The 27,680-nt window shown below is 43.5% G+C and overlaps 1 protein-coding gene across 1 annotated transcript; it reads left to right on the top strand.

The window, feature by feature from the left end:
- The first annotated feature begins 1,461 nt into the window (after positions 1-1,461).
- On the top strand, positions 1,462-23,863 carry ube2z (ubiquitin-conjugating enzyme E2Z). The gene is made up of 7 exons (XM_078529429.1): positions 1,462-1,643; positions 9,354-9,426; positions 11,765-11,952; positions 12,590-12,701; positions 14,006-14,118; positions 18,055-18,145; positions 21,235-23,863. Exons 1-7 carry the CDS (start codon positions 1,474-1,476, stop codon positions 21,403-21,405), a joined length of 918 nt encoding a protein of 305 aa, XP_078385555.1. The 5' UTR covers positions 1,462-1,473; the 3' UTR covers positions 21,406-23,863.
- The last annotated feature ends 3,817 nt before the right edge of the window (positions 23,864-27,680 follow it).

Genomic DNA, 27,680 nt, shown 5'->3' with positions numbered 1-27,680 from the left:
CTGGAAAATATCCAAGCTTGGGCTGACAAGTGGCAAGTAACATTCACGCTACACAAGTGTCAGGCAATGATCATCTCCAACAAGAGAGAATCCAACCATCACCCCTTGATGTTCAATGGTATTACCAACACTGAATCCCCCACTATCAACATCCTGGGGGTTACCATTGACGAGAAACTGAACTGGACCAACCATGTAAATACTGTGGCTACAAGAGCAGGTCAGAGGCTAGTCATTGTGTGACGTGTAACTCGCCTCCTGACTCCCCATAGCCTGTCCACCATCTACAATCCACAAGTCAGGCGTGTGATGGAATACTCCCCACTCGCCTAGATGAGTGCAGCTCCCACAAGACTCAAGAAGCTCGACACCATCTAGGACAAAGCAGCCCCGCTTGATTGGCACCCCATCCACAAACATTCACTCCCCCCACCACCGACACACAGTAGCAGCAGTGTGTGTACCATCTACAAGATGCGCTGCAGCAACTCACCAAGGCTCCTTCGACTGCACCTTCCAAACCCATGACCACTACTATCTAGAAGGACAAGGGCAGCAGATAGATGAGAACACCACTACCTGGAAGTTCCCCTCCAAGTCACTCACCATCCTGACTTGGAAATATACCACCGTTCCTTCACTGTCACTGGGACAAAATCCTGGAACTCCCTCCCTAACTGCACTGTGGGTGTACCTACACCACAGGGACTGCAGGTTCAAGAAGGCAGCTCACCACCGCCTCCTCCAGGGCAACTAGGGATGGGCAACAAACACTGGCCCAGCCAGCAAAGCCCACATTCCGTGAATGAATAAAAAAAAATTATCGTCGCACTTACATAGAATCTCACCCTGGCGCCTGTGGTGGTGTTGTTGCCTGTGTAGAGGGATAGCCCAATGCGGGCTGCCATCAGGTGGCGCCTTTCCCTGTCAACGCAGAGGATCAGGAGTTGGCGCTGTTTGCGGGATGTAATTCCCGGAGCTACCTGCGGGTGGCGATGTTTGATGCATGTGATTCCCGAAGTAGCCAGCTGGCGGCACTGTTTGTGGGCGTGTGATTCCGGGAGTAATCGGGCGGGTGGCGCTATATGCGGGGGTGTGATTCTCGGATTTACCCGCAGGCGGCGATGTTTGTGGGGTGTGATTCCCGGAGTTACCAGCTGGCGGCGATGTTTGCGGGGTGTGATTCCCGGAGTTACCAGCTGGCGGCGATGTTTGCGGGGGTGTGATTCCCGGAGTTACCAGCTGGCGGCGATGTTTGCGGGGGTGTGATTCCCGGAGTTACCAGCTGGCGGCGATGTTTGCGGGGGTGTGATTCCCGGAGTTACCAGCTGGCGGCGATGTTTGCGGGATGTGATTCCCGGAGTTACCAGCTGGCGGCGATGTTTGCGGGGTGTGATTCCCGGAGTTACCGGCGGGTGGCGCTGTTGTTGTTGGTTTTCCGCGCATGCGCAGTGTGGGCTGGAGTTGGGGAATATGGCGGAAGCTCCAGTGGAGGAGAGCGTGAGCCCGATCCTGTTACCAGGCACCGGCTCGGTAGCAACCGGCCTCCTGAGCCAGCTGCACGCAACTTCCTGGGACCCGACACTCAGCACCGACTGGGACAGCGAGAAGCCTTCACAGCCCTGCCTGCTCCGGATCAAAAGGTAATAATCATCCGGGGGAGGGACACGGAGCAAGAGACAGCCGGACAACCCGGGGGGGGCGGGGGCGGTGAGTGGAAGCGGAAAGGGGGCTGGTGTTAGCGGGGTAGGGAGAGGAGAGGCGAGGAGGGGTTGTGGGAAAAGGGACAGGAAGGAGGAGAGGGTGCGGGGGAGGGGTTAGAGAAGAGGGTGTGGGGGAGTGGAGGGTATGGGGGAGTGGAGGGGTTGGAGGAGAGGGTGCGGGGGAGAGGAGGGTATGGGGGAGTGGAGGGGTTTGAGAAGAGGGTGCGGGAGGATAGTGGTGGAGGAGAGGGTGCGGGGGAGAGGAGGGTATGGGGGAGAGGAGGGGTTGGAGGAGAGGGTGCGGGGGAGAGGAGGGTATGGGGGAGTGGAGGGGTTTGAGAAGAGGGTGCGGGAGGATAGTGGTGGAGGAGAGGGTGCGGGGGAGAGGAGGGTATGGGGGAGAGGAGGGGTTGGAGGAGAGGGTGCGGGGGAGAGGAGGGTATGGGGAGAGGAGGGGTTGGAGGAGAGGGTGCGGGGGAGAGGAGGGTATGGGGGAGAGGAGGGGTTGGAGGAGAGGGTGCGGGGGAGAGGAGGGTATGGGGGAGTGGAGGGGTTTGAGAAGAGGGTGCGGGAGGATAGTGGTGGAGGAGAGGGTGCGGGGGAGAGGAGGGTATGGGGGAGAGGAGGGGTTGGAGGAGAGGGTGTGGGGGAGGGGTTGGAGGAGAGGGTGCGGGAGGAGAGGATAGTGGTGGAGGAGAGGGTGCGGGGGAGAGGAGGGGTTGGAGGAGAGGGTGCGGGGGAGAGGAGGGTATGGGGGAGAGGAGGGGTTAGAGAAGAGGGTGTGGGGGGAGAGGAGGGTGTGGGGGAGTGGAGGGGTTTGAGAAGAGGGTGCGGGAGGATAGTGGTGGAGGAGAGGGTGCGGGGGAGAGGAGGGTATGGGGGAGAGGAGGGGTTGGAGGAGAGGGTGTGGGGGGAGGGGTTGGAGGAGAGGGTGCGGGAGGAGAGGATAGTGGTGGAGGAGAGGGTGCGGAGGAGAGGAGGGGTTGGAGGAGAGGGTGCAGGGGAGAGGAGGGGTTGGAGGAGAGGGTGCGGGGGAGAGGAGGGGTTGGAGAAGAGGGTGCGGGGGGAGAGGAGGGTGTGGGGGGGAAAGGAGTGTGGGGAAGAGGGGAGGGGTGCGGGGAGAGCAGGGTGGTGGGTAAGTGAGGGGGGGAGAGGAGGTGGTGTATGACTGGGGAGGGATAAGGAGGGAGCGGTGGGTAGGGGATAAGGAGGGATGGTGGGTAGAGCAGGGGATGGGGGAGAGAAGGGGGCAGTGAGTACAGGGGAGAAGGGGTGCGGTGGAGATGGGGTGGTGTGGGGGTGGGGAGAGGAGGGTCGGGAGGACAAGGACGGTAGAGAAGGGGTTGGGGGGGAAGAGAGGAGAGAGGAGGGTGAGGGGAGGGGAGATGACAGAGAGAGTGGAGAGAAGCAGGGAGGGGGAGAAGGGCAGTGGGTGAGGAAGAGAGGTGGGGGGTGAGGGAAGGGATGGTTTGGGAGCCTTGGTGCCCAAGCATTTTCTGATCTGAGCCTGAATATTCTCAACGACTGAGTATTCACAACTCTGAGGTTGAGAATTTTCAAGATTCACAACCCTCTGCGGTAAGATATTTCTCCTCCTTGGTCCTAAATGGCCGGTCCCGCCCCTTATCCTGAGACTGTGCCCCTTAGCTCTAGGCTGTCCAGCCAGCGGGGAAACAAGGTACTCAGCATCTTCCCTGTCAAACCCCTTAGCATTTTATGTTTCAATGAGATTTTTTTTATTATTCTGGGGAACAGAGACCTAGTCTCAATCTCTTAAGGACAATCCACTCCTCCCAGGAACCAGTCTAGTGAACTTTCATAGCACTCCCTCTAAGGCAGGTATAGTTTCCCTTCGGTAAGAAGACTCAAACTGGTTCACATTTCTCCAGGTATGGTCTCAACAAATCCCTATACAATTGCAGCAAAGCTTTTTTGCTTTTATACTCCAATCATAAAGGCTAATTGAGGGTGGGAGGTGGGTGAGACAGTGGTTGTGGGGGAAGGTGAAGTTGACAGGGGAGGGAGAAGCTGGGAGAAGGGGAGAGATGGTGCAGGTGACTGAAGGAGAAGAAACAGGCGGAGTCTGAGACCGTGGGTGTGGTTCAGTAGTCCCCTCAGCTCAGCCGCAACTCCAGTCACACCCCTTCCAAACCCAATGCTCCCCAACCAGCGTCCTCTTTCATTCTTAAAAATTCCCCATCCACTTTCAAAATATCCAGTTAAATTTTTTTATCCTCTGAGCCCAGTAAATAACCAACCACCTACCCCTGCCCTTTCCTCCGAGATCGGGGATTGTGGTTTGGCCGGATCTCTGACCTTTGCTTTCATTATGTGTTGACGGCGTGGGGCTTCTGGTCTTGGGTCGCTCCCAGCTGCGGTTTTGGGGTCTTTTCCCCTTCTTCACTGTCTAAACTCCCAGACGTTGGGCTTCGTATGTGTCGATTGCTGACCAAGACCATGTCAACACTTCAATGGTTTGCAGATGTTCTGCTGAACGTTTTTAACATCATTTGTCTTCTCTAGTTTTAAATGCCCTGTTAGGAATCTTGAATGGTGAGGTTTAATCATTATTTGCAAGCAAGCGTAGACCTTTCTGGAATAAGAGCAGTGTGGAGCTGGAGGCTGGGTAGCTAGTTCCATCTCTTAAAAAAGTACCAGTGAGAGCCTTAAAAAAGAAAAAGCCTGCATTTACATAGCGCCTTTCATGCCCTCAGAATATCCCAAAGCACTTCACAGTCAAACTACTTTTGAAGTGTAGTCGCCATCGTAATGTAGGAAACACAGCAGCCAATTTGTTCGTCTTCATGATCAAATGCACTTTAAATGCTAGAATGTGATCAAAGTTCTGTTTTAGAATTTGTTTATGGTTCACTTTTAACTGCCAATGCTGCTGTTCTGGACAAAGAATTCTGTTCAACCAGCTGCTGGAGAGAGGCATCAATGTTGATAGCACAGTGAGACATCCTGATGGGAGAATATTATTTGAATTAAGGAAATAAGTAGATTCGAACTATATTGGGAATAACCATTTTTTTCAACAATAACAGTTTACATCTTTAATGCAGTGAAATATCCCTAGACACTTCACAGGAACACTATCAAACAAAACTTTGCAGCAAGCCACCTCAGGACAGGTGTCCAAAAGCTTGGTCAAAGAGGTGGATTTTTAGGAGCGCCTTATAGGAGGGGAGAGAGACGGAAAAGTTTTGAAGGGAATTCCAGGGCTTCAAGCCTACGCAAGTCTTCAGCTGCGTAGCTGAATGGGCAGTAATGGCAGACTGAAGGAAATCCCCCAGGACTGAAGGAAATCCCCCCAGGACTGAAGGAAATCCCCCCCAGGACTGAAGGAAATTTCCCCAGGACTGAAGGAGTACAGAGATCTCACTGGGTGTAGGGCTGGAGGAGGTTACAGAGATAGGAAAGAGTGAGGCCATAAAAGGATTTGAATACCAGTATGAGAATTTTCAAATAGAGGCGTAGTAATGATTGGCAATTCTGTGCGATTACTGTTGCTACTCCCAAAATGACTCATAGCTGACATTCTAAGAAACAAATCGCAGCAAACCTTCTTATTCACACAAGGCCATGGGGAAATGCAGCTTTTGGTTAAGTATCAACTAAAGCTTCCTCTCTCTATTCACAGGATAACTGAAACACCTTGCTGAAATCTGATGTTACTGTAGGCCTAGCTGGTGAATACTGTTCACGTGTTCTATCCAACCGGTCCCAGAGGCGTATTAGTCTCTTGAACGGTCGTGTTTGAATGATCACTGTGGGATCTTTGCAATGAATACAATTGGGCAGTAACATGACAGCACACCAAGATTAGGGTTCATGAGATTGGGGGTAACAGCATGGTTTTAGGGCAGAAAACAGAATAAATGGGTTATTTTTGGGAGGGCAGAGTGTAGCTGGTGGAGTGCCATAAGGATGAGTGTTTGGACCTCAGCTATTTACAATCTATATTAGTGAATTAGATGAGAGGACCCAGTATGATAGGAAACAGAGAGATAAATGAATAAATACAACCAAGTTTGTTGATGATAAAAAAACTGGCGTTTATATAGCACCTTTCATGACCCTCCAGACATTCCAAAGCATTTTACAGCCAAATAAGTACTTTTTGAATTGTAATCACTGATATATTAAAAAAGACAACCTGCAAACTCCCCCAAACAGCAATGTGATAATGGCCAGACAATCTGTTTTTGTGATGTTCATTGATAATGCCCAGGACACTGGGGATAACTACCCTGCTGTTCTTTGAAATAGTGCCATAGGATCTTTAACGTCCACTGAGGGGGCAGATGAAACATTGGCTTAATGTTTCATCTGAAAGACAGCAGCTCCGGCAGTGCAGCACTCCTTCAGTACTGTACTGTCAGCCGTGATATTTGTGAACCTACTGAATCAGAGACAAATATGCTACCAACTGAGCCATTGCTAATACCTAACGTAAATGAGAAAGTAAACTGAGAAGAGCACAAAGAAGCTGCAAAGAGATATATACCAGTTAACTGAGCAAAATGGAGAATAATGTGTGGCCACTTTGGTCGGAAGAATGGAAAAGCAGAATATTTTTTAAAACAACGAGAGACTTTTAAATACAGGAGTTTCAGGAGATTTAATGTTCTTGTACACATTACAAGAAGTTAGCATGTATTTACAGCAAGCAGTTAGGAAGGTAAATTGTATGTGTTAGCCTTTATTGCAAGGGGAGGTGGGGGGGTAGTGTTGCGGGTGCTGCAGTATAATGGTAAGGAAGTCTTGTTGCAATTATATAGGGCCTTGGTGAAACCACACCTGGAGTTCTGTGTACAGTTTTGATCTCCTTAAGGATGAGAGGACTGTCCTAGGCGGAGAGATTGAGTAGAATTAGCCTATGTTCTCAAAGAATGAGAGGTGATCTTATTGAAATGTATAAAATTCTTAAAGGGAGCACCGCCAAGATCAAGGGAAGATGGTGGCATAGTGGTAATGTCGCTGGACTAGTAATCCAGAGACCCAGGTTAATGCTCTGGGGACATGGGTTCAAATTTCACTAGTCTCAGTGATGATAACCTTGAAACTATCATCGATTGCTATAAAAACCTGTCTGGTTCAGTTATGTTCTTTAGGGAAGGAAATCTGCCATCCTTACCCAGTCTGGCCTACATGTGACACCAGACGCACAGCAATGTAGTTGACTCTGAAACGACTTGGCAAGGTCAGTTCAAGGGCAATTAGGGATGGGCAACAAATGCCAGCGATGCCCACATTCCGGGGAGCTAGACTTTTGAGCCTTAATAAAGGACCTGTTATCCATTCAGCTGTTGGATCTGGAATTTGCCTTCAAACTTCTAAGGCACCTTATTGTGAGGGTTGCTGGAAATGCAAACCCCAGGTCCGGTCTTCGGCTGCCATTGTTCTGCCTTATGGGCTGCAATGAATCAGTCACCTGGCTTCAGAGCCTACCCGACTGCCGGGTTCCAGTGATTAATGCGTTACGGTGAAGTAAGCTGGGTTACTTAAATCTGGAATCTCTCTTTCTCAACACACAATTTATAGCTCTATGAGACTCATAGTTTTCATTTCTTTGAGAAATAGAATGCATTGTGGAATTCTATCCTATAATGCTGGGAAAAGTTGCTGAATCCTAAGCAATAAAAAATGGAATTTAATGTGACCAGCCACTCGAACCCTGCCTTTATAAAGCAGCCCTAAACTGCACTGCACTCTCAAACTCTGGTTTACTAACCTTCAACAGCAGCAACTTGTGATATTTGCTGAGCTATCAGTCCCTGGGTGATGAGTGAGAGAAGCTCAAGATAACTCAAACCATTGTTTAACTGCCCTTGCTTTGCTTGTGGCAGACGCAGCTCCATTTGGACTGGCGCCACCTGTGATGGTCCACTCTGAAAGCAGGACTTTCTGATTCCTGGCCGTAATCCAATGGTAACCTCTTTACAATGCAAATTCAAAACAGTTAGCTCTGTAAATGGCCTCTGAAGGTTCCATAACCATCGTCCATTGAAATTTACTTTAATTAAGAATGTCACGGGATTATATTCTGACCAGCAGGTCAAGAACCTCTGAGGTGTCCGGATGCTGAAGCATTTGCTTAACTTTCATCTGCATCTACCCGTGAAGTTTGCTATGTTCAGCAGTATACACATCCTTCTCTCTTGTTTTCTTTCCCCATTTCCATTGAAGTCTGTCTTTAAAGGTGTAATCTGTCCTTGGGCAGGGAGATGAACTGGAATAGGCATTCTTCATTTTGATTGTGCTAACTTCATGCATAAGTGAAATGGTGATTTTTGTCAATTGACACAGTTCCAGGACTGCCCCATCATGTCAATAGTTTGGTGAATGGTTATGGATTGCCATGTCTTTTTAAGCTAAGTGCCCACCTCCACTCTGGGGCTCACTTGAAGGGATTGCTAAGCCTGACAGAGCAAGATTGCTCAATTAACAACTTGCTTTGTTACCACACCTTTTCATGTGGAAGAATGCCCCAAGGGGTTAGCAGGAGGAAGTATAAAACAAAATGGATATTGAACCATAATGGGAGAGTTAGGCACTTGGATTGGTTTCAAGAGATGTGAATAAGAAAGGTCCAGAAAATAGCACTAAGGCTACTGAAGGCTTACTGCCTATGGAGAGATAGAGGGATAAAGGATGCTGAAAGGAAATAAGGCTGGAGGAGGTGAAAGAAGTGAGATGGGGTAAAGCCATTGAGAGATTTGAAGATGAAGGTGTGAGGGTGGGGATTTTAAATTCATCGCATTGGCAACGGAACCAACTAGGGACAGGCAGCAGTATCTGAGCAGTCATTAGTGTGGGACAGGTGGGTGTCTGAATTTTGAATGGTTTGGAGTTTATAAATTTTGGAGGATTGAAGGCTGGGAGGAGAAGGTTGGGAAAATCAAGTGTAGAACTGGCTTAGAGAATTGGATAAAGATTTATCAGCTGCAGTACAGGAGCTGATGGTGTGAATCTGGAGCTGAACAATTTTTCTGATTGAGAGGATGTAGATTTGAAGCTCAGCTTTAGGGCAAATAGGACAGGAAGATGAGTCAGACTGAGAGCATGACTAGGTGTCAGTTATGAGGGAGCAGAGTTTACTATGGGTGCTGAAAACAATCGCTTTAAATTCTCATGTTTCAGTAGAACGTCAGCTCACCTTGTATCGTCAGGTTGAGTAACTCACCTCTGTCATTTCTCTAAAGGGGAACAGGGGCTTTCACAGAGCTGGCGCATGCACAATGGAGCAAACATCTCTAGGTGGCTCAGTGTCAGATTTTGTTTGATAATGCTCTTTGGGATATCTTACGATGTTAACGGTGCTGTATATGCTATATGAAGAATGGTCACAAGGCCACAGCGCAGGAGGACTGCAGCGGCTGCGAAATCATACTGCAGTGCCTAATCAAGGCCTTCAGGAGAGATGGAATAAATGGGGTCAGGAGAGCAGAAATTGCTGTATTTATGACCCTTAGTTTTAGATTCCCCAACAAGTAGAAACACTATCTCTACATCTACCCTTTTCATACACCTTCATAATTCTAAAGACCTCTATTGGAATGATTGTTCGGGTTGTCATTTTCTTCCATTCTTTTGCAAATTTAACATTCAATATGTTTTAATATTTTGCTTTATTTTGTGCTGCAGGGATATCATGTCTATTTACAAAGAACCACCACCAGGGATGTTTGTTGTCCCAGACCCGCAAGATATGACTAAGGTGCGATGGAGATGTGTTACCTGGTGCACGGTGCAGTATTTAATGTAGCATCCAAACAGCTAGAACGTTAAAAGACAAAATAACTGCAGATGATGGAAACCTGAAATATGAACAGAAAATGCTGGAAGTACTCAGCCCGTCAGGCAGCATCTGTGAAGAGAAATAAAGTTAATGTTTTAGTTTTGTAATCTTACATCAGAAATTGAAGCATTAACCAATGCTGAGTGTTTCCAGCATTATCTGAACAATATTAAAGCTTTGGATTCATTACTCCAGTATATATTTATTTTAAATTAATTGGCAAAAACCAGAGATAATATTAGAATATTTTAAGTAGTGAGTTGTTACGATCTGGAATGCATTATCTGAAAGGGCAGATTCAGTAGTAACTTTCTGAAGGGAATTGGATAAATACTTGAAAAGGCAAAATTTGCAAAGCTTTGGGGAAAGGGCACATGAATAGGTCTAATTGGATAACTCTTTCAAAGTGCTGGCACAGGCATGATGGGCCGAATGGCCTTATGTGCTGTATCATTCTATGATTCCATATGTATAGATAAAATTAAAGCTACACAATGTCTGTGGTGTTGCATGCACTGAATCGTGGAATAGTGTGGTGATCAGGCGAAACAAAGTTTGAAGGTAGCAGATCATGTGTGCAGATGTAATTCACTCCCCATTTTACAGTCAGATTTTTCTATATTCCATTACAAATTTCTGGAACAATATTTATAATGGAAGCTGCTTGTGTGAACGTATTACCAGATAATCGCACCCTTCTTTCAGTGACATTACAGCACAGGAAGTGGATTGCACTTCACTTAGAGTGTAAGAAGTTTACATACACCTTTTGTATTACAAAAGTGGACATGTGAATTTACAGTGGTAAAAGTTCACAGGAAGTGTGCATTTGGAAGATTTTTTTTTACATCATTACAACACAATGTTATAAAGAGAAACATCAGCCAGATTGTGTTTAGGGAATGAAATTTACTGCAGCTGCCCTGAAGGGTTGATTTGTACATACTGCTTCGTGTGGTACTCAAACTTACAAACCCAGAAATCATTGATATGTACTGGCCTAATGGGTAAATACCAGGGTGGTAGTTGTGTTGCAATTGGCTGTGGGATTCCTGGGTTCGGAAGGCAGGGAGACTTGTCAGGGATGAGGAAATTAGCCAGGGCTCTTGCCGCAGTGGTCCACTGAACCCCTTGCAGGAATGTGCATAAACTGTACTCCACTACAATGCCCCCAGCAAGAAAATGATCAGACAAATATGAATTAGATCTGGAATTCCAGCTGATAGCCAGCACCACCCGCCCTGTCTCCCCCACCTCTAACCCAGTAGCCCTGAAACGGGTCTTATTCTTCCCTAACTGAGATCAGCTTACTCAGTACATGGTAGGAATTGAACCTGGAAATTTCCAACTTTACCTTAGGATGCTCCTTCCAATTAGTTGTAAAGTGCACAGGGAGGATGAAGATCAAGATTTTGTTTCTTTATTCTTTCAGGTGATGTGGGCGTCGCTGGCAAGGCCAGCATTTGTTGCTCATCACTAATTGCTGTTGAACTGAGTGGCTTGCTAGGTCATTTCAGATGGCAGTTAAGAGTCACATTGCTGTGGGTCTGGAGTCTGCTGTGGGTCAGACCAGGCAAGGATGGCAGATTTCCTTCTCTAGAGAGCCACTTGCATCTAGAAGGAAAAGGGCAGCAGATACATGGAACACCACCACCAGGAAGTTCCCCTCCAAGTCACTCACCATCCTGACTTGGAAATATATCGCCGTTCCTTCACTGTCGCTGGGTCAAAATGCTGGAACTCCCTCCCTAACTGCACTGTGGGTATACCTACACCACAGGGACTACAGCGGTTCAAGAAGGCAGCTCACCACCACCTCCTCAAGGGCAATTAGGGATGGGCAATAAATGCTGGCCTAGCCAGTGACGTCCACACCCCGTTAATGAATTTTTAAAAATTAGTGAACCAAATGGGTTTTTGCAACAATTGATAATTTCGTGAGCACCATTACTCAGACTAGCTTTCAATTCCAGAGTAATTAATTAATTGAATTTAAATTCCACCAGCTGCTGTGATGGGATTTGAACCCGTGTCCCCAGAGCATTCGCCTGAGCCTCTGGATTACTAGTCCAGTAGCATTTCCATAATGGGGAGATGTTGATGTAGTGGTAATTGTAATGCTCTATTGGATGCAATAAGAAAGTGTTTTGGTACCAGTTTAATGTATTCCACCATTTTACACTCGAAACTTTCCCCCTGCAGACTTTACTGGGCATTTACTTTACTGGGACTGCTGTTCTTTTTCTTTTCCCTGCAGATTCACGCACTAATTACAGGACCTTTCGACACGCCTTATGAAGGAGGCTTTTTTCTTTTTCTCTTTCGCTGCCCTCCTGACTATCCTATCCACCCACCGAGAGTCAAGCTCATGACAACTGGAAACAGCACTGTGCGGTTTAACCCAAACTTCTACCGGAATGGCAAAGTGTGCCTCAGCATACTTGGGTATGCACAGATTAAATCACAGCTAAGAGTGGATCATGCATATAAAATAATGGGCTGTGGGTAAATAACAGGCCTGGCCTGTAAACTACTGAGTAAATTTGGGGCTAAATCCAAAGACAAAAATCAATTAAGGGATTCACATTCCCCCACCCCAACCCTCCTCCTCCCCCATCTTAAACCATCCCTTATTTTGTCTCATATTTGCAAATAGCTTTTTGAAATTTCTAAGAAATGTGTCAGGAACCTGGATCACATATGAAGAGACCCTGATGTTGAAGCTATACAATTTCACAAGCACAGAGCAACAGTCAGCCCTTCACATCAGAGATGCAAAACATTTGTGCATTTTAATCTGCAAATGTGCAATTACAGTTTAGTCCTTTTCAGGAATATCACAACGGTGTCATGATGTCTGTTTATCTAGGAGATGAAGTCTAGGCTTAATCTGTCTGGAACACCCATTCAAACCAGTGCTGTTGATCGTTTCAAAGAGTGACTACTTTAAGTATCCCTAAGTTTTGCACATGAAACGGAAATTGAAGTGATAGTTCATAAAATATTGGGATGGTTTTGAGTCATCACTAGTCCGCTACTAAGAACTTTCTGCTGTATTTTAAGACACTCTTTTCTTTTAAAGCACATGGACAGGGCCTGCCTGGAGCCCGGCCCAGAGCATCTCTTCTGTACTCATATCCATTCAGTCCCTTATGACTGAGAATCCATATCACAATGAGCCAGGTTTTGAACAGGTGAGCTGAAGTACCTTTTAATCTTGGTAAACTTTTGAGATTTTCTTTTACGTTTGTAACTTTGATTTAAGAATAAAAGCTTTTAAGGCATAGTTGGATAAGTACTTGAGGAAGAAAGGGATAGAAGGATCCATTGGAAGCTAAATGAAGTAGGGTGAAGGCAGGTGCCTATGGAGCATAAATCAGTTGGGCTGAATGGCTTGTTCCAATGCTGTAGGAACACTAATATTATGTCTTGAGAGATTCTTGATGATCTCCAGAGAGCTGGGATGTGTAAAACGTGCTGGGATCAGGGCTATGTACCTGACAAGCTTCAAGTTAAAAATTCCTGTCAATCCAACCCTCTACTAATCTGCAGTTTCAAAAAGTCCAATGCTTTCCCTCGTATCTGTAAGTCTACCCAGTGTGATATTGAACCATAGAGGATGGGACAGTTCCGGGTTCTGGTCAGCACCTGTGTCGAGTTTGCTGACCCCAACAGGACTGGTGGCCTTGATATCTTGTATTGGGAAAAGGAAACGCATCTAGTTATTCCAGTCACCATATATTGACCTCTGCTAGAAGCGTGCATGGGTTAAAGGAACGATTTTGAGTGGTGTCTTTGTTAAATACCTATCACTATCCACTATCAAAGCTCACACATGAGTAATAACCATCTGGATGAGGAATTCAGGGTTGATGCATGAAAACTCCACCAAATTCTTAAGATCTTCACGAGAAGTAAAAAAAAAAAATACTGTTTATCGTTGATGGGCTTAGTTTTACGTGTATAATTGACAACATGAAGTATTCCTAACGTTTCCTTAACAAGAACATCTTGCCAATGTTGGTGTATGGTATCACACTCTCAAATCCAGGTACACATTTGATCTTTTTCTTTTGAACTGCATACTTATGTCCCCACACCCACTCCCTTGATCACTATCCAGTCTTTCTCTGAAGAAACATGTTGCTATCAGTTTGCCTAGATTCAGAACGAGGTGCCAGAGGTTGCAATCCTGAATGTTCCCACATCGACTCCCCCTTCAGTGAGTTTGCGTGAACCTTTGTGTGGCCAGGATTGAACTCACTATGGTGGCTCCCATGGTCGAATAGTCTGCCAGCACTCACTGAACAGAAGATTGGTTGTGAGGCTGAGTACAGAGAGACCGCCAGCCCATTGAAATTCTACCCCTGGCGTTAGCACCTTAAAGTTAGGGTAAATTGGAGGGAAAGGGAATGTGCTGTGTAATAAATATTTAAGATATATATTTGCACATCATCTGTAAATTGCAAAATAAAACTTTTACTTATTTACTGTTTAGGAGAGGCATCCCGGAGATAGTAAAAACTACAATGAATGCATACGGCATGAATCTCTCAGAGTAGCTGTCTGCGACATGTTAGATGGCAAGTGTCTGTGTCCAGACGCACTAAGGTAAATCACATATTGCATTAAGAGGTATAATTAGTAACCTACCATCCACTGTTGTATTGGAGCTAGACTTATCATGCATAATAGGTCTGTTTAACTCTGTGTAAAATTGAATTGGTTTGGTAATTGATGTTCTAAATTGAGGCTTTTAATAAGAGCAGATAAGGAGAAACGGTTTCCACTAGCAGGAGAATCAGTAACCAGATGACACATTTAAGATAATTAGCAAAAAGAAGAGGAGAAATGAGAATTTTTAATGCAGCAAATGGTTGTGACCTGGAATGCACTGCCCTAAAGCATTGTGGAAGCAGATTCAATAGTATTTTTCCAAAGGGAATTAGATATATACTTTAAAAGGAGAAATTTGCAGGGCTGTGAGAAAAGATTTGGGGGTTGAGTAGGACTTATCTTTCAAAGAGCCAGCACTGGTACAGTGGGCCGAATGGCATCTGTGCTGTATCATTCTATTATTTCAAATTACTAGTTCACTATTGTGGTATATTGACACTTTCCCACTGAAATATTTCAGAATTCTGTATTGCTTTCTAAAAAAATTGTTTATAGGTGCTTGCTTTGTTGGTGGAGGCGAAGGAGGGTGTACAAAATAATTGAATCAACACAAAGATGCTTTTCCAGTGAACTGTGTACAGATTGCTGCATTCAAACCAGCTGCAGATGTAGCAGACAATCAGTTATGTGGGAAAATTGTCGAAACCCAAAGCGAAGCTTTAAATCTTTGATTTTTAACTAACATTATAGATTTTTTGACAGTCAATAGGTGGAAAAGCTTGTAAAGGAAGAAGAACTTGCTTTTATATAGTGCTGTGTCAGAGCCTTTGTATCTCAAAAGGCTTTGTAGTTAATTACATTTGGTCACGTGGGCCAATGCGGCAGCCAATTTGCACACAGCAAGAATCTGTAAACTGCTTTGAGTTGATCTGTTTGGTGATTTTGCTTGAACAAATCAATTTTGGCTAGACCACTGGGGAAAAGTTCCTACTCTTATTTGGCCAGTGCCAGTGGATCCTTTACATCTACCCGAATATATAAGTGGGGCCTCGCTTAACATCTTGCCTGAAAGGTGACTCCTCCAACAATGTAGTACACTCTCTCTCAATACTACACTGTGTTGTCAGCTTAGATTTTGTGCTTAAGTCTCTGGCGTCGGCTTGAACCCACAACCTTTTGGTTCAGGGCTGAGAGTACCCACTGAGCATAACTGATATTGTGATCAGAAAGCAGATTACTATACATAATACATGACTTCCAGTAAATTACGCAGCTTCTTCATAAAGCCACCTCCTGCCTGTTCAAACATGTTGCAGAGGACAGCACATGTCTAATTTGTGCAGTAGTCAGCTGTGTTTGCATTCAGTACACAGGGAACAGGACTCTGAGCAAGTTTCAGCTGTCGGCGTGAGACTAGAATGCATTCTAGAATCCTGTGGTCCGTGAAGAAAGTTTTAATCTCTGATTTTTAAAAAAATGTGGAGCTTTATTACCTGACTTTTGCAACCCACCTCTGTCCCTGAGCAGACTGGCAATTACTCTAGCAGGTATTTTTCAGTTCAGCATCTTTCTGCTGGCATCTTCTGGCTGCATTGGGAATTTCTGCAGTATTTTTAAATCCTACACCAAGTAAAGCAAGCTTTCATCATCTTTGCCCTTCCATTTTAGACCTCAGAGGGATATTGTAGACAGCTGAACAGAACAGACAAAACACCTATTCTCAAATCTTGCCTTTTAAATGCGGCGTAGTGCTTAGCATTTAACACTAGAAGGCTGAAGCATAGCTCCATGTCCAGCCTGATCACCAGCTGGGCTGCAAACTACACATCAGTCAACACTATACCGCCTATTTGCAGCTCCTGAAACGTCATCCATCTCCATCCCTATCTCACTCTAACACCTGAAAATTCATAATTTCCTTTGCCATCTTCAGTCTCTGCTTTGCCAATACACTTCTCGATAATCTCCAGCATAGACTCCACATAAGCTCCTAATTCTTCCAGATCCTGCCACCCACTTCCTATACTGCACCATGTTCCCCTTATCTATCTTGCTTCTCCTTGGCGACCTCCATTGACCTTCTCCATTCTTCACACATCAGTTTCAAAATTTTCAACCTCATTCTTTTGGCTTTGCCCTTAGTTGCTTGCAACCTTCTCCAATTCTGCATCACTCCACTCTTCCAACTTAAACGAACCAAAAGTTCTTCCCCCACCCCTCCCAATCTACCATTGGTAGCTCTAATCAACCGTGAAGCACCTACATTATGCAATCCCTTCCCTCCAACTTACTACATTCTTCCCCAACTTCAAAGGTTTCTTCAAAAGAATACCTTTTCAACAGTGTCTTGGTGACCTCCATGACCCATCTTTCCTGCTCTCGCTCAGATCTGAAACTCAATTGTGAAGCACTTTGGTGGGTTAAAAGCATTTTATAAATGTAAATAGATCTTTTGTTGTTGTGTTTCTCACCCAGGCACTGCCAAATCACATCAAGTAAGCAAAGCCATATATAATTGTTCAGCCATCATAACTGCATCTGGCATATTGGAGGGCCCGTGGTGAATAATGAAAGTTGATGGATAATCCAGATTGTTGGCTCACATGTGGCATAGCATTACATTTGGCATGGGAATGAAGTCAAAAGCACATTGAATTTAATCTTTCTTGGGTTTTGTGGTTGATTTATTCTGGGCAGGAGGCAGTTGGTATTCACAGAATCACTGAATTGTAACAGCGCAGGAGGCCATTGGGCCCATTATGCCTGCACCGGCTGTCCAAATGAGCAGTTCCCTTACTGCCATTCTCCTGCCTTCTCCCAATAACCCTCCACATTCTTTCATTTCAGATAACAGTCTAATTCCCATTTGATGCTTCGATTGATTCTGCTTCCACCACGCCCTCAGGCAGTGCATTCCAAACCCTAACCACTTGCTGCGTGAAAAAGTTTTTTCTCATATCGCTTTTGCCAATTACTGTAAATCTGTGCCCCCTCTTTCTCTATTCTGTACTATCTTATTACTATTTTGCACAATGATTTGTTGGTTACCTAGGTTTACTTTAAAATGTCTTTTTTTTTATTCAGATTCTTTGAAGACTCACAAAGTTCATAATACTGTGATCATAGTTAAACCTAGCAATCTTGGTAGCAACTGTTACAGGCACAGAGCATTTAGCCAATTCTATAGGCAACTCAGTTGTCCAATGAGTAGATATATTTTATGAACTGACAAATATGGGGTTCTCAAATATCACAGAGGCTGAGAGTTGCACAGGAAAACAGTGCTTCTTTGCAGAGTGATCCCTTTATCCCTTTCAACCACCTATCTGGTGAGTGCTTCAATTTAGGAGCAATGGACTGTACGCAATTTGGAAGTGATTTCTTTCAGTTAATAGTGAATAGTTATATAGAAAACAGGTACTAACCATTTATTAAGTAACAAAAAAGACAGCACCACTGTAACTTTCTATTTTTAGACTGTGCTTAGTACACAGGAAAATCACAAAGTCGCTCAAAGACATTGCCTGATAGCGTGCCTAAATTTGGCCCAATAGCAACAATTTGGCAATTATTAAAAATAAAATTCTGTATTCGAAATGACTCGCTCAAGCTTCTGGCTTATAACTGGAAAAAGGAATTTGGAGATTTCAAGTCCATGATTTTGCACAGAATGGATCAAAACAGCTAAGATTCTGCCCTGTTTACTCAAAAGACTTGCTACAAGGCCATTAATCAATTACTGAACATTTCTGTTAATGGTTTTTTCACATGGTTAGGTTTGCAAATTAGTTAAAAGTCTGTAAATATAGGACCTGAAAGCATTTTTACTGGAGTAAATTAAATTTTATTTCAATATGGGTGCACCAACCTGAAATATTCAACAGTTAAACTACTGAATGATAATTATTGTGATGTTTTCTGTTCACTCAGAAGTGTGATGGAGAAATCTTTCATGGAGTTCTATGATTTCTATGAACTGTCTTGTAAGGACCGGCTTCATCTGCAGGGACAGACCATGCAGGTATCATCATCTCCTTCTCCACTTGCTCTTGCTTATCACAAGTTGTCCCTAATCAGATGTATCTCCTCAAACCCCTCCCAACTTAGCTCTTGACCACTTCTGTCCTCAGCTAAATGATCACTGACTTTGTAAATAGCTCCCTTTCCATGTAAATCATTCCTGCTGCCCCTTTAAGACTTCCATCAGCCCCTAACTTTTATAACAAGCCAAACTTTAACTGCCCCATTCCTAATTCTTATCACCTTCTAAGATTAATAGATAAGGAGTATGTTTACTTAAAATTTACTGCTCAAAACAATAGGGTTCGCAGTATTATATGTTAGATGTTCACAGATCTATTAATTGTGCAGTAATAATTGACAACAATTAAACAAGCACTTAATTTTGCACTTGCGACAAAACTTTCTCACGTTCCAGTTCTGAACTACCTGTACGTGGTTGGTCAGCCCTTCAAATTCTTGAATATCTGTTCTAACACCCAATTTTTTTGTACTTTTATTTTCTAATCCTTTGGTGTAACAAACCACACATTTCTGCGTTACCTAATGCAATTTAGCCTCTTGTCCCTTATTGGTAGCTTGGAGAAGAAATCCCAAACCAGCAGCATGCCCAAAATGCAATTTTGGCCTATTTGCAACATGACCTTTCAGGCGCAGATCAGCCTTAACAGTCATCTATGTACCCATTGAAACCCTACCAAACATCCCAGATGATTAATATGGTCAACTTCGCCTCGAAGAACAAACAAGACAGAAGATAAGGGGAAGAGTTTTAACAAACTCTTTTTCCATAGTCCGGAACAACTCCTCGGCTTCTTTACACTACTTAACTTTCTCAGGCAGGTTCTTATCTTTAGGCCTTCCTAACAAAGGAGCCTTTTCTGCCTCTTCCTGTGCATCAACCTCCTGCTTTTGAAAAGGTTAATGTCATCCCTTCAGAACTTACCAACTAATTACTGGAATGTCTTTGAATTAGGTTTATTGTTTAAACTGACCATTGCTTCTCAGTCAGAATTCATCGGTTTGGTGGTCACTGCATCTAAATTAATTCATACTTCCTCAGATGGTCACATCACTACAATATAATGAGATCAATAGCAGTATAACAGCAGATTTCAAGACAACTGTCTTAACCCTTTCCTTGTGAATATGTATCATCACCCAGCTTTGTGCTCGTCTCACATTGCTGCCTGTTCAAAATCCGCCACTCTGATTTCTGTCTTGCTTATGGCACAAAAATCATTATAAAAAAGACATGCATTTGTATTGTGCCTTTCATGAATATTGGATGTCTCAAAGCACTTTATAGCCAATTAAGTACTTTTTGAAGTGTAGCCACTGTTGCAGTGCAGGAAATGCAGCAGCCAATTTGTACACAAATTCCCACAAACAGCAAAGTGATGATGACCATATAATCTATTTTTGTGATATTGATTGAGGGATAAATATTATCCAGGACACTGTGGAATAGCTCCCCTGCTCCTTCTTGAAATAGTGCCATGGGATCTTTTACATCCTCCTGAACAGATAGACGAGGCCTCAGCATAACACCTTATCTGAAGGACGGCAGCTCTGACAGTGCAGCACTCCCTCAAGTACTACCTGGAGTGTCAGCCTTGATATTTTTCTACTCAAGCCCTGGAGTGGAACTTGAACATGGAACTTTGTGATTCAGAGGCAAGAGTGCTACCAATTGAGCCACAGCTCACATAGCTATGGTGAAAGTCAGCAGCTGCTTCCTTTTGTCAGGGAGACTGCAATGCATTATCCCTCCTTGACCATTCTGTGACTTTGGATATGATCAACTACTCCATCCTCCAACACCACCATCTTACCTGTCCTAGGGTAGCCAATGTGTCTCCTATGATGGATACTCCTAATGGCTGCTTCTTCATTTAGAATACCCCAAGGTTCCTTCCTTGGTCCTCTTCCATTCCACATCTGCATGCCATTCGTTTGCAATCTTTTCAAAAGCAGAGGGTCAGCTTCTATATGCCCACTGACAACACCAGATTCACTTCCCTGACACCTAAATCTGTTATTCTGCTGTCTGATTGCTTGTTCACCTTGAAATTTTGGGCAAAGCAGTGTTATCTGCTGCTTAACATTAACAAGGTTAATAAAAGCCATTCTGTTTGAGTTCTGCTGGAAACTGCATCCCATTTCCCCAATTCCATCTCTGTTACTGGCTGCTGATTGACTCTGAAACCAACATGATCTCCATGTCCTGTTTGACCTGTGCTTTAGATCCCCATATCTTATCCATTCCAAAGAACGCCATTTTCCTCCACCACAGGTAATGACACCCACCTCCATCCAAACCCCTTTGTCACCAAAACCCCTTCATTATCTTCAGCCTCAAATTTGCCAATGTTCTTCTCACTGGCTCTGAAGAACCTACAAATCATTCAAAACACCACTGTCCATAGCTGCTCCTGTACCACCACAAAAACAACAAATACTGGAAATACCAACAAGTTGGGCAGCACTTGTGGAGGCATCTCTCCACAAACAGACTGTACCTGTGTAATTCCAGCTTTTCCTCTGTTTGTTTAGTTCTAGCAGTCCTGTAGATTTTTGCTTGTTTACTCCTTCTCAGCAGCTACCTCGGTCCTCTTTTGAAATTACATTCCCCAAAACATTCAAATCCTTGCCTTTGTTTGCAAATCCTTAAGGCATTCTCGCCCCCATCTTCCTAGCTCCTCAATGTCCTCCTGTCCCATGTCCCAGCTCACACGCACTGTTCTGCCCATTCCGACCTTTTTACTTTGAAATGTTAACAACAGTCAGTAATTGTGTGTGTGTGTTTTTTTTACAGTGATTATCGCTTGAGTGCTTGTAAAACGCATCAATAAAACTAAACAATTGTGTTTATATGGATCAGGAGCATAAAACCACTGAAAGCTGAAACTAGTCAAATTCTGTTTTGGTTTAATAGAACTGTCTTTTCTGGTGTGGTTTCAAATTGAGATGTATATTGTTAAAGAGAAAAGAAAATGTCAGGGGCACTTTTTGTTCAATGTATTAGATGGTATTTGTTTTTAAAAATTCACTGTAAAATGCATGAGCACGTTTTTGTTCCTTTCACAGGATCCTTTTGGGGAGAGGCGAGGTCATTTTGATTACCAGACCTTACTGAATCGCCTGCAGGCCATAAGGCAGCGATTGAAAAAGAAAAATGAAGAGGAAGCAATGGAGCCAGACTCTGACAGCAGCTCTTCAGGAACTGAGCAAGACAGTCAAGGCACTACCCACCCCTAGAATACGAACACTGGGGCAGGCCATGTCTGTGATGGTGAGGATCCAAGGGAAGCTGAGCTGAAGCTCAGGTGTCCAGGAGCGAGTCCTCTCGCATGGTTTTGTACATAGACCAAAGATCTGGCATCTTTGAGGGCAGCCTGTTTTACTCAGCTTTCGCTTTGTAATGGTAGAAAGGAGAGAATTGGCTTGGGTAAGAATCACATGATTATAATTTTAAAAAATATTTTAGCTCTCCAATCCATACTCTTTTTTGCAGGGCACTGGTTTCACTGTAAAGTGTTGCTCTGTAATGTCCAGTGTACCCCACAAGATTTAGCCTTGTGCCTCATCCACATCAGTATAACCACCTGTAAGAGACAGTGTGGACAATTGAGTTTTTTTATACTGAGATACACGTGAGAAACGTCCAAGTATTCACAGGTTACAAGTTTAGTCATCTTGCAACAGCACCGTGTAGAGGAGTGCCCTGAGGCTGGTTTCTGTCAACTGTGTTTAAATGTTAACCTCAAAAGCTACAGAATTAATTTACTCCAAAGAAAACTTTTCTTGAGTATGTTGTCAGATCTGTTGCAAATGAGCACATGTACCTGTTTTAAAAGACCCTTTGATCTTGCTAACACAGTCCAACACTCTTTTGTTAAATGCACAGCAAGTGATACAACTTGAAAGAAAAATTGTTTACTAAAGGTTGCTTTTTATAAGCGTCCACATTAATGACATTTGATTGTAAAAGTTTAAATGTTCCCGTAATGAACAATAGCTCCTCACATTTAACTCACTTGGATAAAACCTGCATTATTCGTGTTTCTCTTTAATGGAGGATTTCTATAAAACTCTCAAAACACACCCCTCACTGACTTATGGTACTGTATAGTTTGTGTTTATGGTCCCCTCTCCTGGCAGAGTACAAACTTTAAAGGAAAAACGACTCTGATTTATCATAATGTGTTTTATTGGGCTTCCCAATCATGCATATTATTTAAAGGGAGATGTCTGCTGTAGTATATAACCGATCACCCAATTGAGAGAGACTTGATGTGACATTCAGTGCAGTTTGACATCTTTATTCCACACATTGGCAAATCTAGATGAATTTATCTCAGTCTGTGTTCTAATCACACAGGTTGTATGTGGGCTGGTAATTTTATGATCTGTTATCCATGTTTAATAGCAGGCTTGTATGAGGAGAAGGGCTGTGGAGAATTAAGTGGAAACCATGATAAAAAATCAACCAGGAGCAATTTAGATTACTGTTTTAGAAAAATCTGCTAAAACATCCTATTGGCCAGTTGTCTCAAAGTCCTACATTGTGTATCTATAGGTAGATGACCTCCTTTCACATCTCTCTAGGTCAGATTTGGGGATGATTTGTGGTCATAACAAATGCAGTCCTGGTTCAGCAATGTGTTGTTCAATTTTGTTTAAGTGACTTAAATCTTGAGGTAAATATAAATCTTTTTTCATATAGTTTGGCCTACGTACTATACCAATGAGATTGGACCCCCTCAACCCCAACCAATTCCCTGAGTTTCCAGTGTTACCCCCTCATTCTCTCAAATGCAGGTTCAAATAGAGTCCAAGAAAAGAGACTGCAAAGCTATAATTTTATCATCTCAGTCTGACCCAGTCAGCGTCTTTCTAACCTGTTTGACTCACTGTTGTCCATTCAGGATTTACTAGTTGGGTGAATGATATAAACTTACGTATTGCTGAAAAAAGGACATGTCTTTTTTCAGCAATGCTCAGGCTCTGTACTATCAAACAACTATAAACTTATGTCTGCAAACACAGGAAACTTTTAAAATGAGGTTCTAGTTTCTATTTGGACAAACCTGACGTCACCATAAATAATTGTCACACCCAATCGAATAATTCTCAGCACTGCTCGTAACGATTTCATTCTCCCCACACCACCCCCACCCCCACTCCCACTGACTTCCTTCCTTTACAAAGCAGAGTAGGTTTTTTAAACTGAGTACATTTTTTATTTTATAATTTCTGTATGTCTCCCATTCATGACTCCTGGCAGGACAAACCCGATTTTGCTTGTGAGTGTCTGACTGAAAGGCGAAAAGTTCAACCAAGGTTTGTTGATGGGAATAATTTTTGTCAGACCAGAACAGGTGCATTACTGGGTTTATTAGGTGAAAAGTTCAGAAAGTGGTGGGGTCACTGACATCAATGAAACATATGCCCACCCTCTTTTGGAAGTAATGAGAGTTCCTGTGTCCTCTATCATTACAAGGGAGTCTCCCAAGCCTTGCTCCCAGTTCCTCTGGTCTTGGTCCTGTGAACTAGTCACTAGAAATATAGAATACCTGGAGCATTGTACCTGATGTCCCAGTGCTATGATGCCACACTTTATATCACTCCTGAAACACGGCAACCATTGCTGTATTCCACAGTCATACAATGTTTAAAGAAGCATTTTGGTGCCAAGATTTTACGTGTGCAAAGTGACGAGGTCCAGGGTACTTAAGTGACTAGTTAACCAGACTGCAATGAGTCTTTTGGAGACCAGACTTTTCCCCATCAAACACTGTCAGAGGGCCACACTGCAGGTCCAGAGTTTGAGAAGCTTGTACACCCATGTGGCTGCACAATATCACAAGAAGTACAGCTGAGAGTTGTTCACCCCATCACTTTGTTTCCATTGATCCAATTTAAAGCGAGTTCAGGGACAGCTCACTGCAGCTAACACCTTCCCCTCCATGTTACTAGACCTGCGCCTTTCAGCTGAAGTACACTGTTGGAGACAATAGCATATTTGAACCTCAGGAAAAAAGACACTGCTTTTGTTTCTTCAGCTGCTCAGAACATGTCAGGAGTAAAGCAGCTCTCAATTCTCACAACTGATAATCTAATTCCCAATATTACAGTCAGTCAAGTAATCTAAAATGAATTTTCAAATGATTCAACCCAAACCATTGACTAAGGAGCAATAATAGCTTAAAATCTCATGTTCTTTTATGCTTTAAATAACTATTACTCCTTATTCCCATTTCTGGAGCCACCTTAATCATATTATTGTCATTAACTAAAAATATCTAACCCATTGTTACATAAGTTAGAGCAATGGGATAGTTAGCCTTCTCTAAATAATTTGCTGCTTTATAATGCCAGATTCTGTTAATAATGATTAACCCATTTGTTGCCATGTTGAAAAGTGATTCCACCATTCACTCACAAGCCATGTGAAAACAGGAATGATTGTACAATTCTATGCACTGTGGTTTGTGCTGGTGTAAGTTAAACTGCAAAGAGACAAACCATAAAGTTTTCCTGTCTGTAACTAATCTAAGCATTTGATTCACTTTCATGGAATCAGATAAACATTTAGTTTCAATATTTCAGTACAGTTAGCTGCAAAGAAACCTCAGGTCATGGGGCAGAACGGAGAGTATGATTTAGTGCTGGGTGTTTAGCTCCTGATCTGTACGTTGATATTATAAGCCACCTCTTCACTTCTTATGATCACTCTGCAAAAGTGACCAACAGAGCTTCTTTAAAGTTAAATCTCAGCACAGTATGCTACTGGGAAGTATTTGTGACAACATTGCTGGGAGCTTACTGCAAAATTACTCTTGCAGGTGTTTGCAACTTATAGTCACTCCACCGGCCATACTGTGTGTGGCACAGTACTGGGACGGTCCCCGGCTGGTGTTGATTGAGCTGATCTCGGTGCTACAGTTGTTCTCAACACCCCATGCCTGGGAATTGCAAACAGCAGGGCAGCAGTTCCAATCCTAGATCAATGCCCTTGACTCCTACAGAACATGAGCGTCACGTGAGCACATGGATTGGATACAGCTACAGTGCCCCAGACAAATGAAACAGGAGTGTTTAACTAGGAATTGCACGTGGAAAAGTTGCAAGAGGCAGACAAGAGTGGAACTGCTCCCAGCGATATTTGATGCCCTACTGTTATGGTTAAAATCTACAATGACTTATTATCCCCAAACACCCCAAATATTGGCTGGAGTGCAGCCACTGCAAATCTCTACATGATGGTAGTGTGCTAAACTATTGCTGTTTATCCTGTGAACTGTGGCTGGTTACGGTGCCATGCACCTAGTTCGAGTGAGGGGCTTGGAACTGTTTAGGAGTCAGTGGTTTTCTGAGATTTGTCGCCTTTAATATTGATCGGGTGGTTGGGTGGTCCATGGTGAGTGGGGCAATGGGGCTTAGGGTGTTATGACTGATCGCAGCAGAAAATGAGTCAGCCCTGTTGGTTGGTTCTAATTGAAGAATATCAGTTACCATATGGCATCATACAGATCGGGCTTGTCCCTGGACGCCCAACCACGATTACCATTTCAGGCGGACCAAAATGAAGACAATTTCTATGTTTAGCACCAAGGACCACTTGGTCATAATGAATGTGATATGAATCCTTTGAGGTTTACCCAGGAGGCAGTATTACACTGAACTGCAGCCATTAATTGGAGTGTACTGCTTAATGGACAGTCATCCTGAACTTTTTTCTCAAAATAATACAAAGTATTTATTATGTTCTACAGGCCTCCAGAAACCCATAAATGTATAACGTCCTTGGGTAATAAAGGAAAAGAATCCTGATTTGTCTAAAGTTTGAGGCAGATGATTTGAAACTTGACATAGAGACTTTACATCTCAATTTTTTTTCTCTCTAACTGATGTCTCCAATTAACCTAAAATGGTTTGATGAGCTCTCCTGTCCAGTTGAGTTTGTAAATATGCCTGCCACTGTGGAACTAAGCCACACAGACCAGAGCTCACCAAGGTCCAAGTCATTGGGCTGTAGCAACATTTGGGCTGTTATCATTCACCTCAGCATCCATGGGTGAGGGATGTAGGAAACAATCCAGCCACTGTTCCTGTTCCTGATCAGTGTTCAGAAACACTGCTGGAAAGTGCACGTTTGTTGAGTTTCGGTCAGGTTAAGGTGTGATGAGGCACAGTCAAGCAGCCTGCAATTTGCCTATTAAGAATGGCATCTTGGACAAGGTACCAATAGACCCTCAGCTGCTTGGCAAACATGCCTGGCAAGAGTTTGGTACTTTCAGGAAAGATGGGGAATTCGGGGGTGGGGGGAGAGGGTAAAGTTAGATGGGGGATTGTTTTGTGGAAATACCTTTGTCTGGTAAAATATTTCTAAATTCCCTAAAATTAAACCACATCGAAGATGATATCCAGTGAGATGATCATTCCTGTTGTCCTTCTCATGTTAAGCAGTACACTCCAATTAATGGCAAAGACTTGTGTGAAGGTTTGATATACATAGAACAACAAATCACTTTCTGGTTGAGTGTTAAGATCCACATGGTTAATGTTTCCAGTCATAATGAATTTCAGAACACTGTAGCAGCCTTGTGATTTCTGTTAGAATGTTGGCCAGGGATCCTGTACCCACTATTTTGCTGCAAAATCACATCACAAAAGAGATCCGAAGACCTGCATTGCAGTTTGTGTGTATTTTATAATCTATGTCATAATGTACTGTTACCATTCAGGCTCCTACCAAATGCATAACAAAACAGAACAATAGTCCAATAAAGGAAGGCAGGGATGTGATACCACTTTCAGTTCATAGCCTAGTTTACGCTGCACATATTCAAATCCTAGCTCGTTACAAAAAGCAGAACCCCTTTCACAGTTAAATCTCATTTGCAATGGAAATGTTTCACTGCACCCAGAACGGTTGACCGATCAGTGCAGTTACTGACTTCAATCCAGAACTGGTGCTGCATTTCTTTCTGCTTTCAAGCAGGTTTGTCCTTCTGACCAGAAACCAACTATGTATTAAAGCAAGTGTCCTCTCGACTCAATCCTGTCACTAGAATGGAACAAATGCTTTCAACAGATATATTTTAATATGATTGGTCAGTTACAAATTAACATAGTGTTTGACTAGTCGCATGGAATTCTGGTCATTTGAGGATTGAGCTGTAGTTTGTCAAACTGGAATTTTATTGTACAATAAACATATTGAAGGGAGTAGCTCTGTTAACATCCAGGATAGGTAAGTTATATTTGTAACTAAAAGGCTTGTATGAGTTTTGTCTGCTACAAAAATGTAACATCTCCAAACAGAATAACCAACATTGCATTAATGGGCTTGGAACATGATCTCCAGTAGAATGTGAAAGATGGGGGTTGGGGTGGAAGAGAAAGTTGAAAAATTCAACGCCAAAGCATTGGCCTATGGTGTATTCATCAGGGTAATGTTGAAATACTGGTTGGGATTTAATCGAGTGCTTATAGCATGCTGTGCCTCCTTTTTAAAACTATTATTG

This window comes from Cetorhinus maximus, chromosome 25 (genome assembly GCF_964194155.1).
Source record: "Cetorhinus maximus chromosome 25, sCetMax3.hap1.1, whole genome shotgun sequence".
Taxonomy (NCBI): Eukaryota; Metazoa; Chordata; class Chondrichthyes; order Lamniformes; family Cetorhinidae; genus Cetorhinus; species Cetorhinus maximus.
The sequence above is the reverse complement of the archived record's forward strand: the minus strand, read 5'-3'. Positions and strand labels throughout refer to the sequence as shown.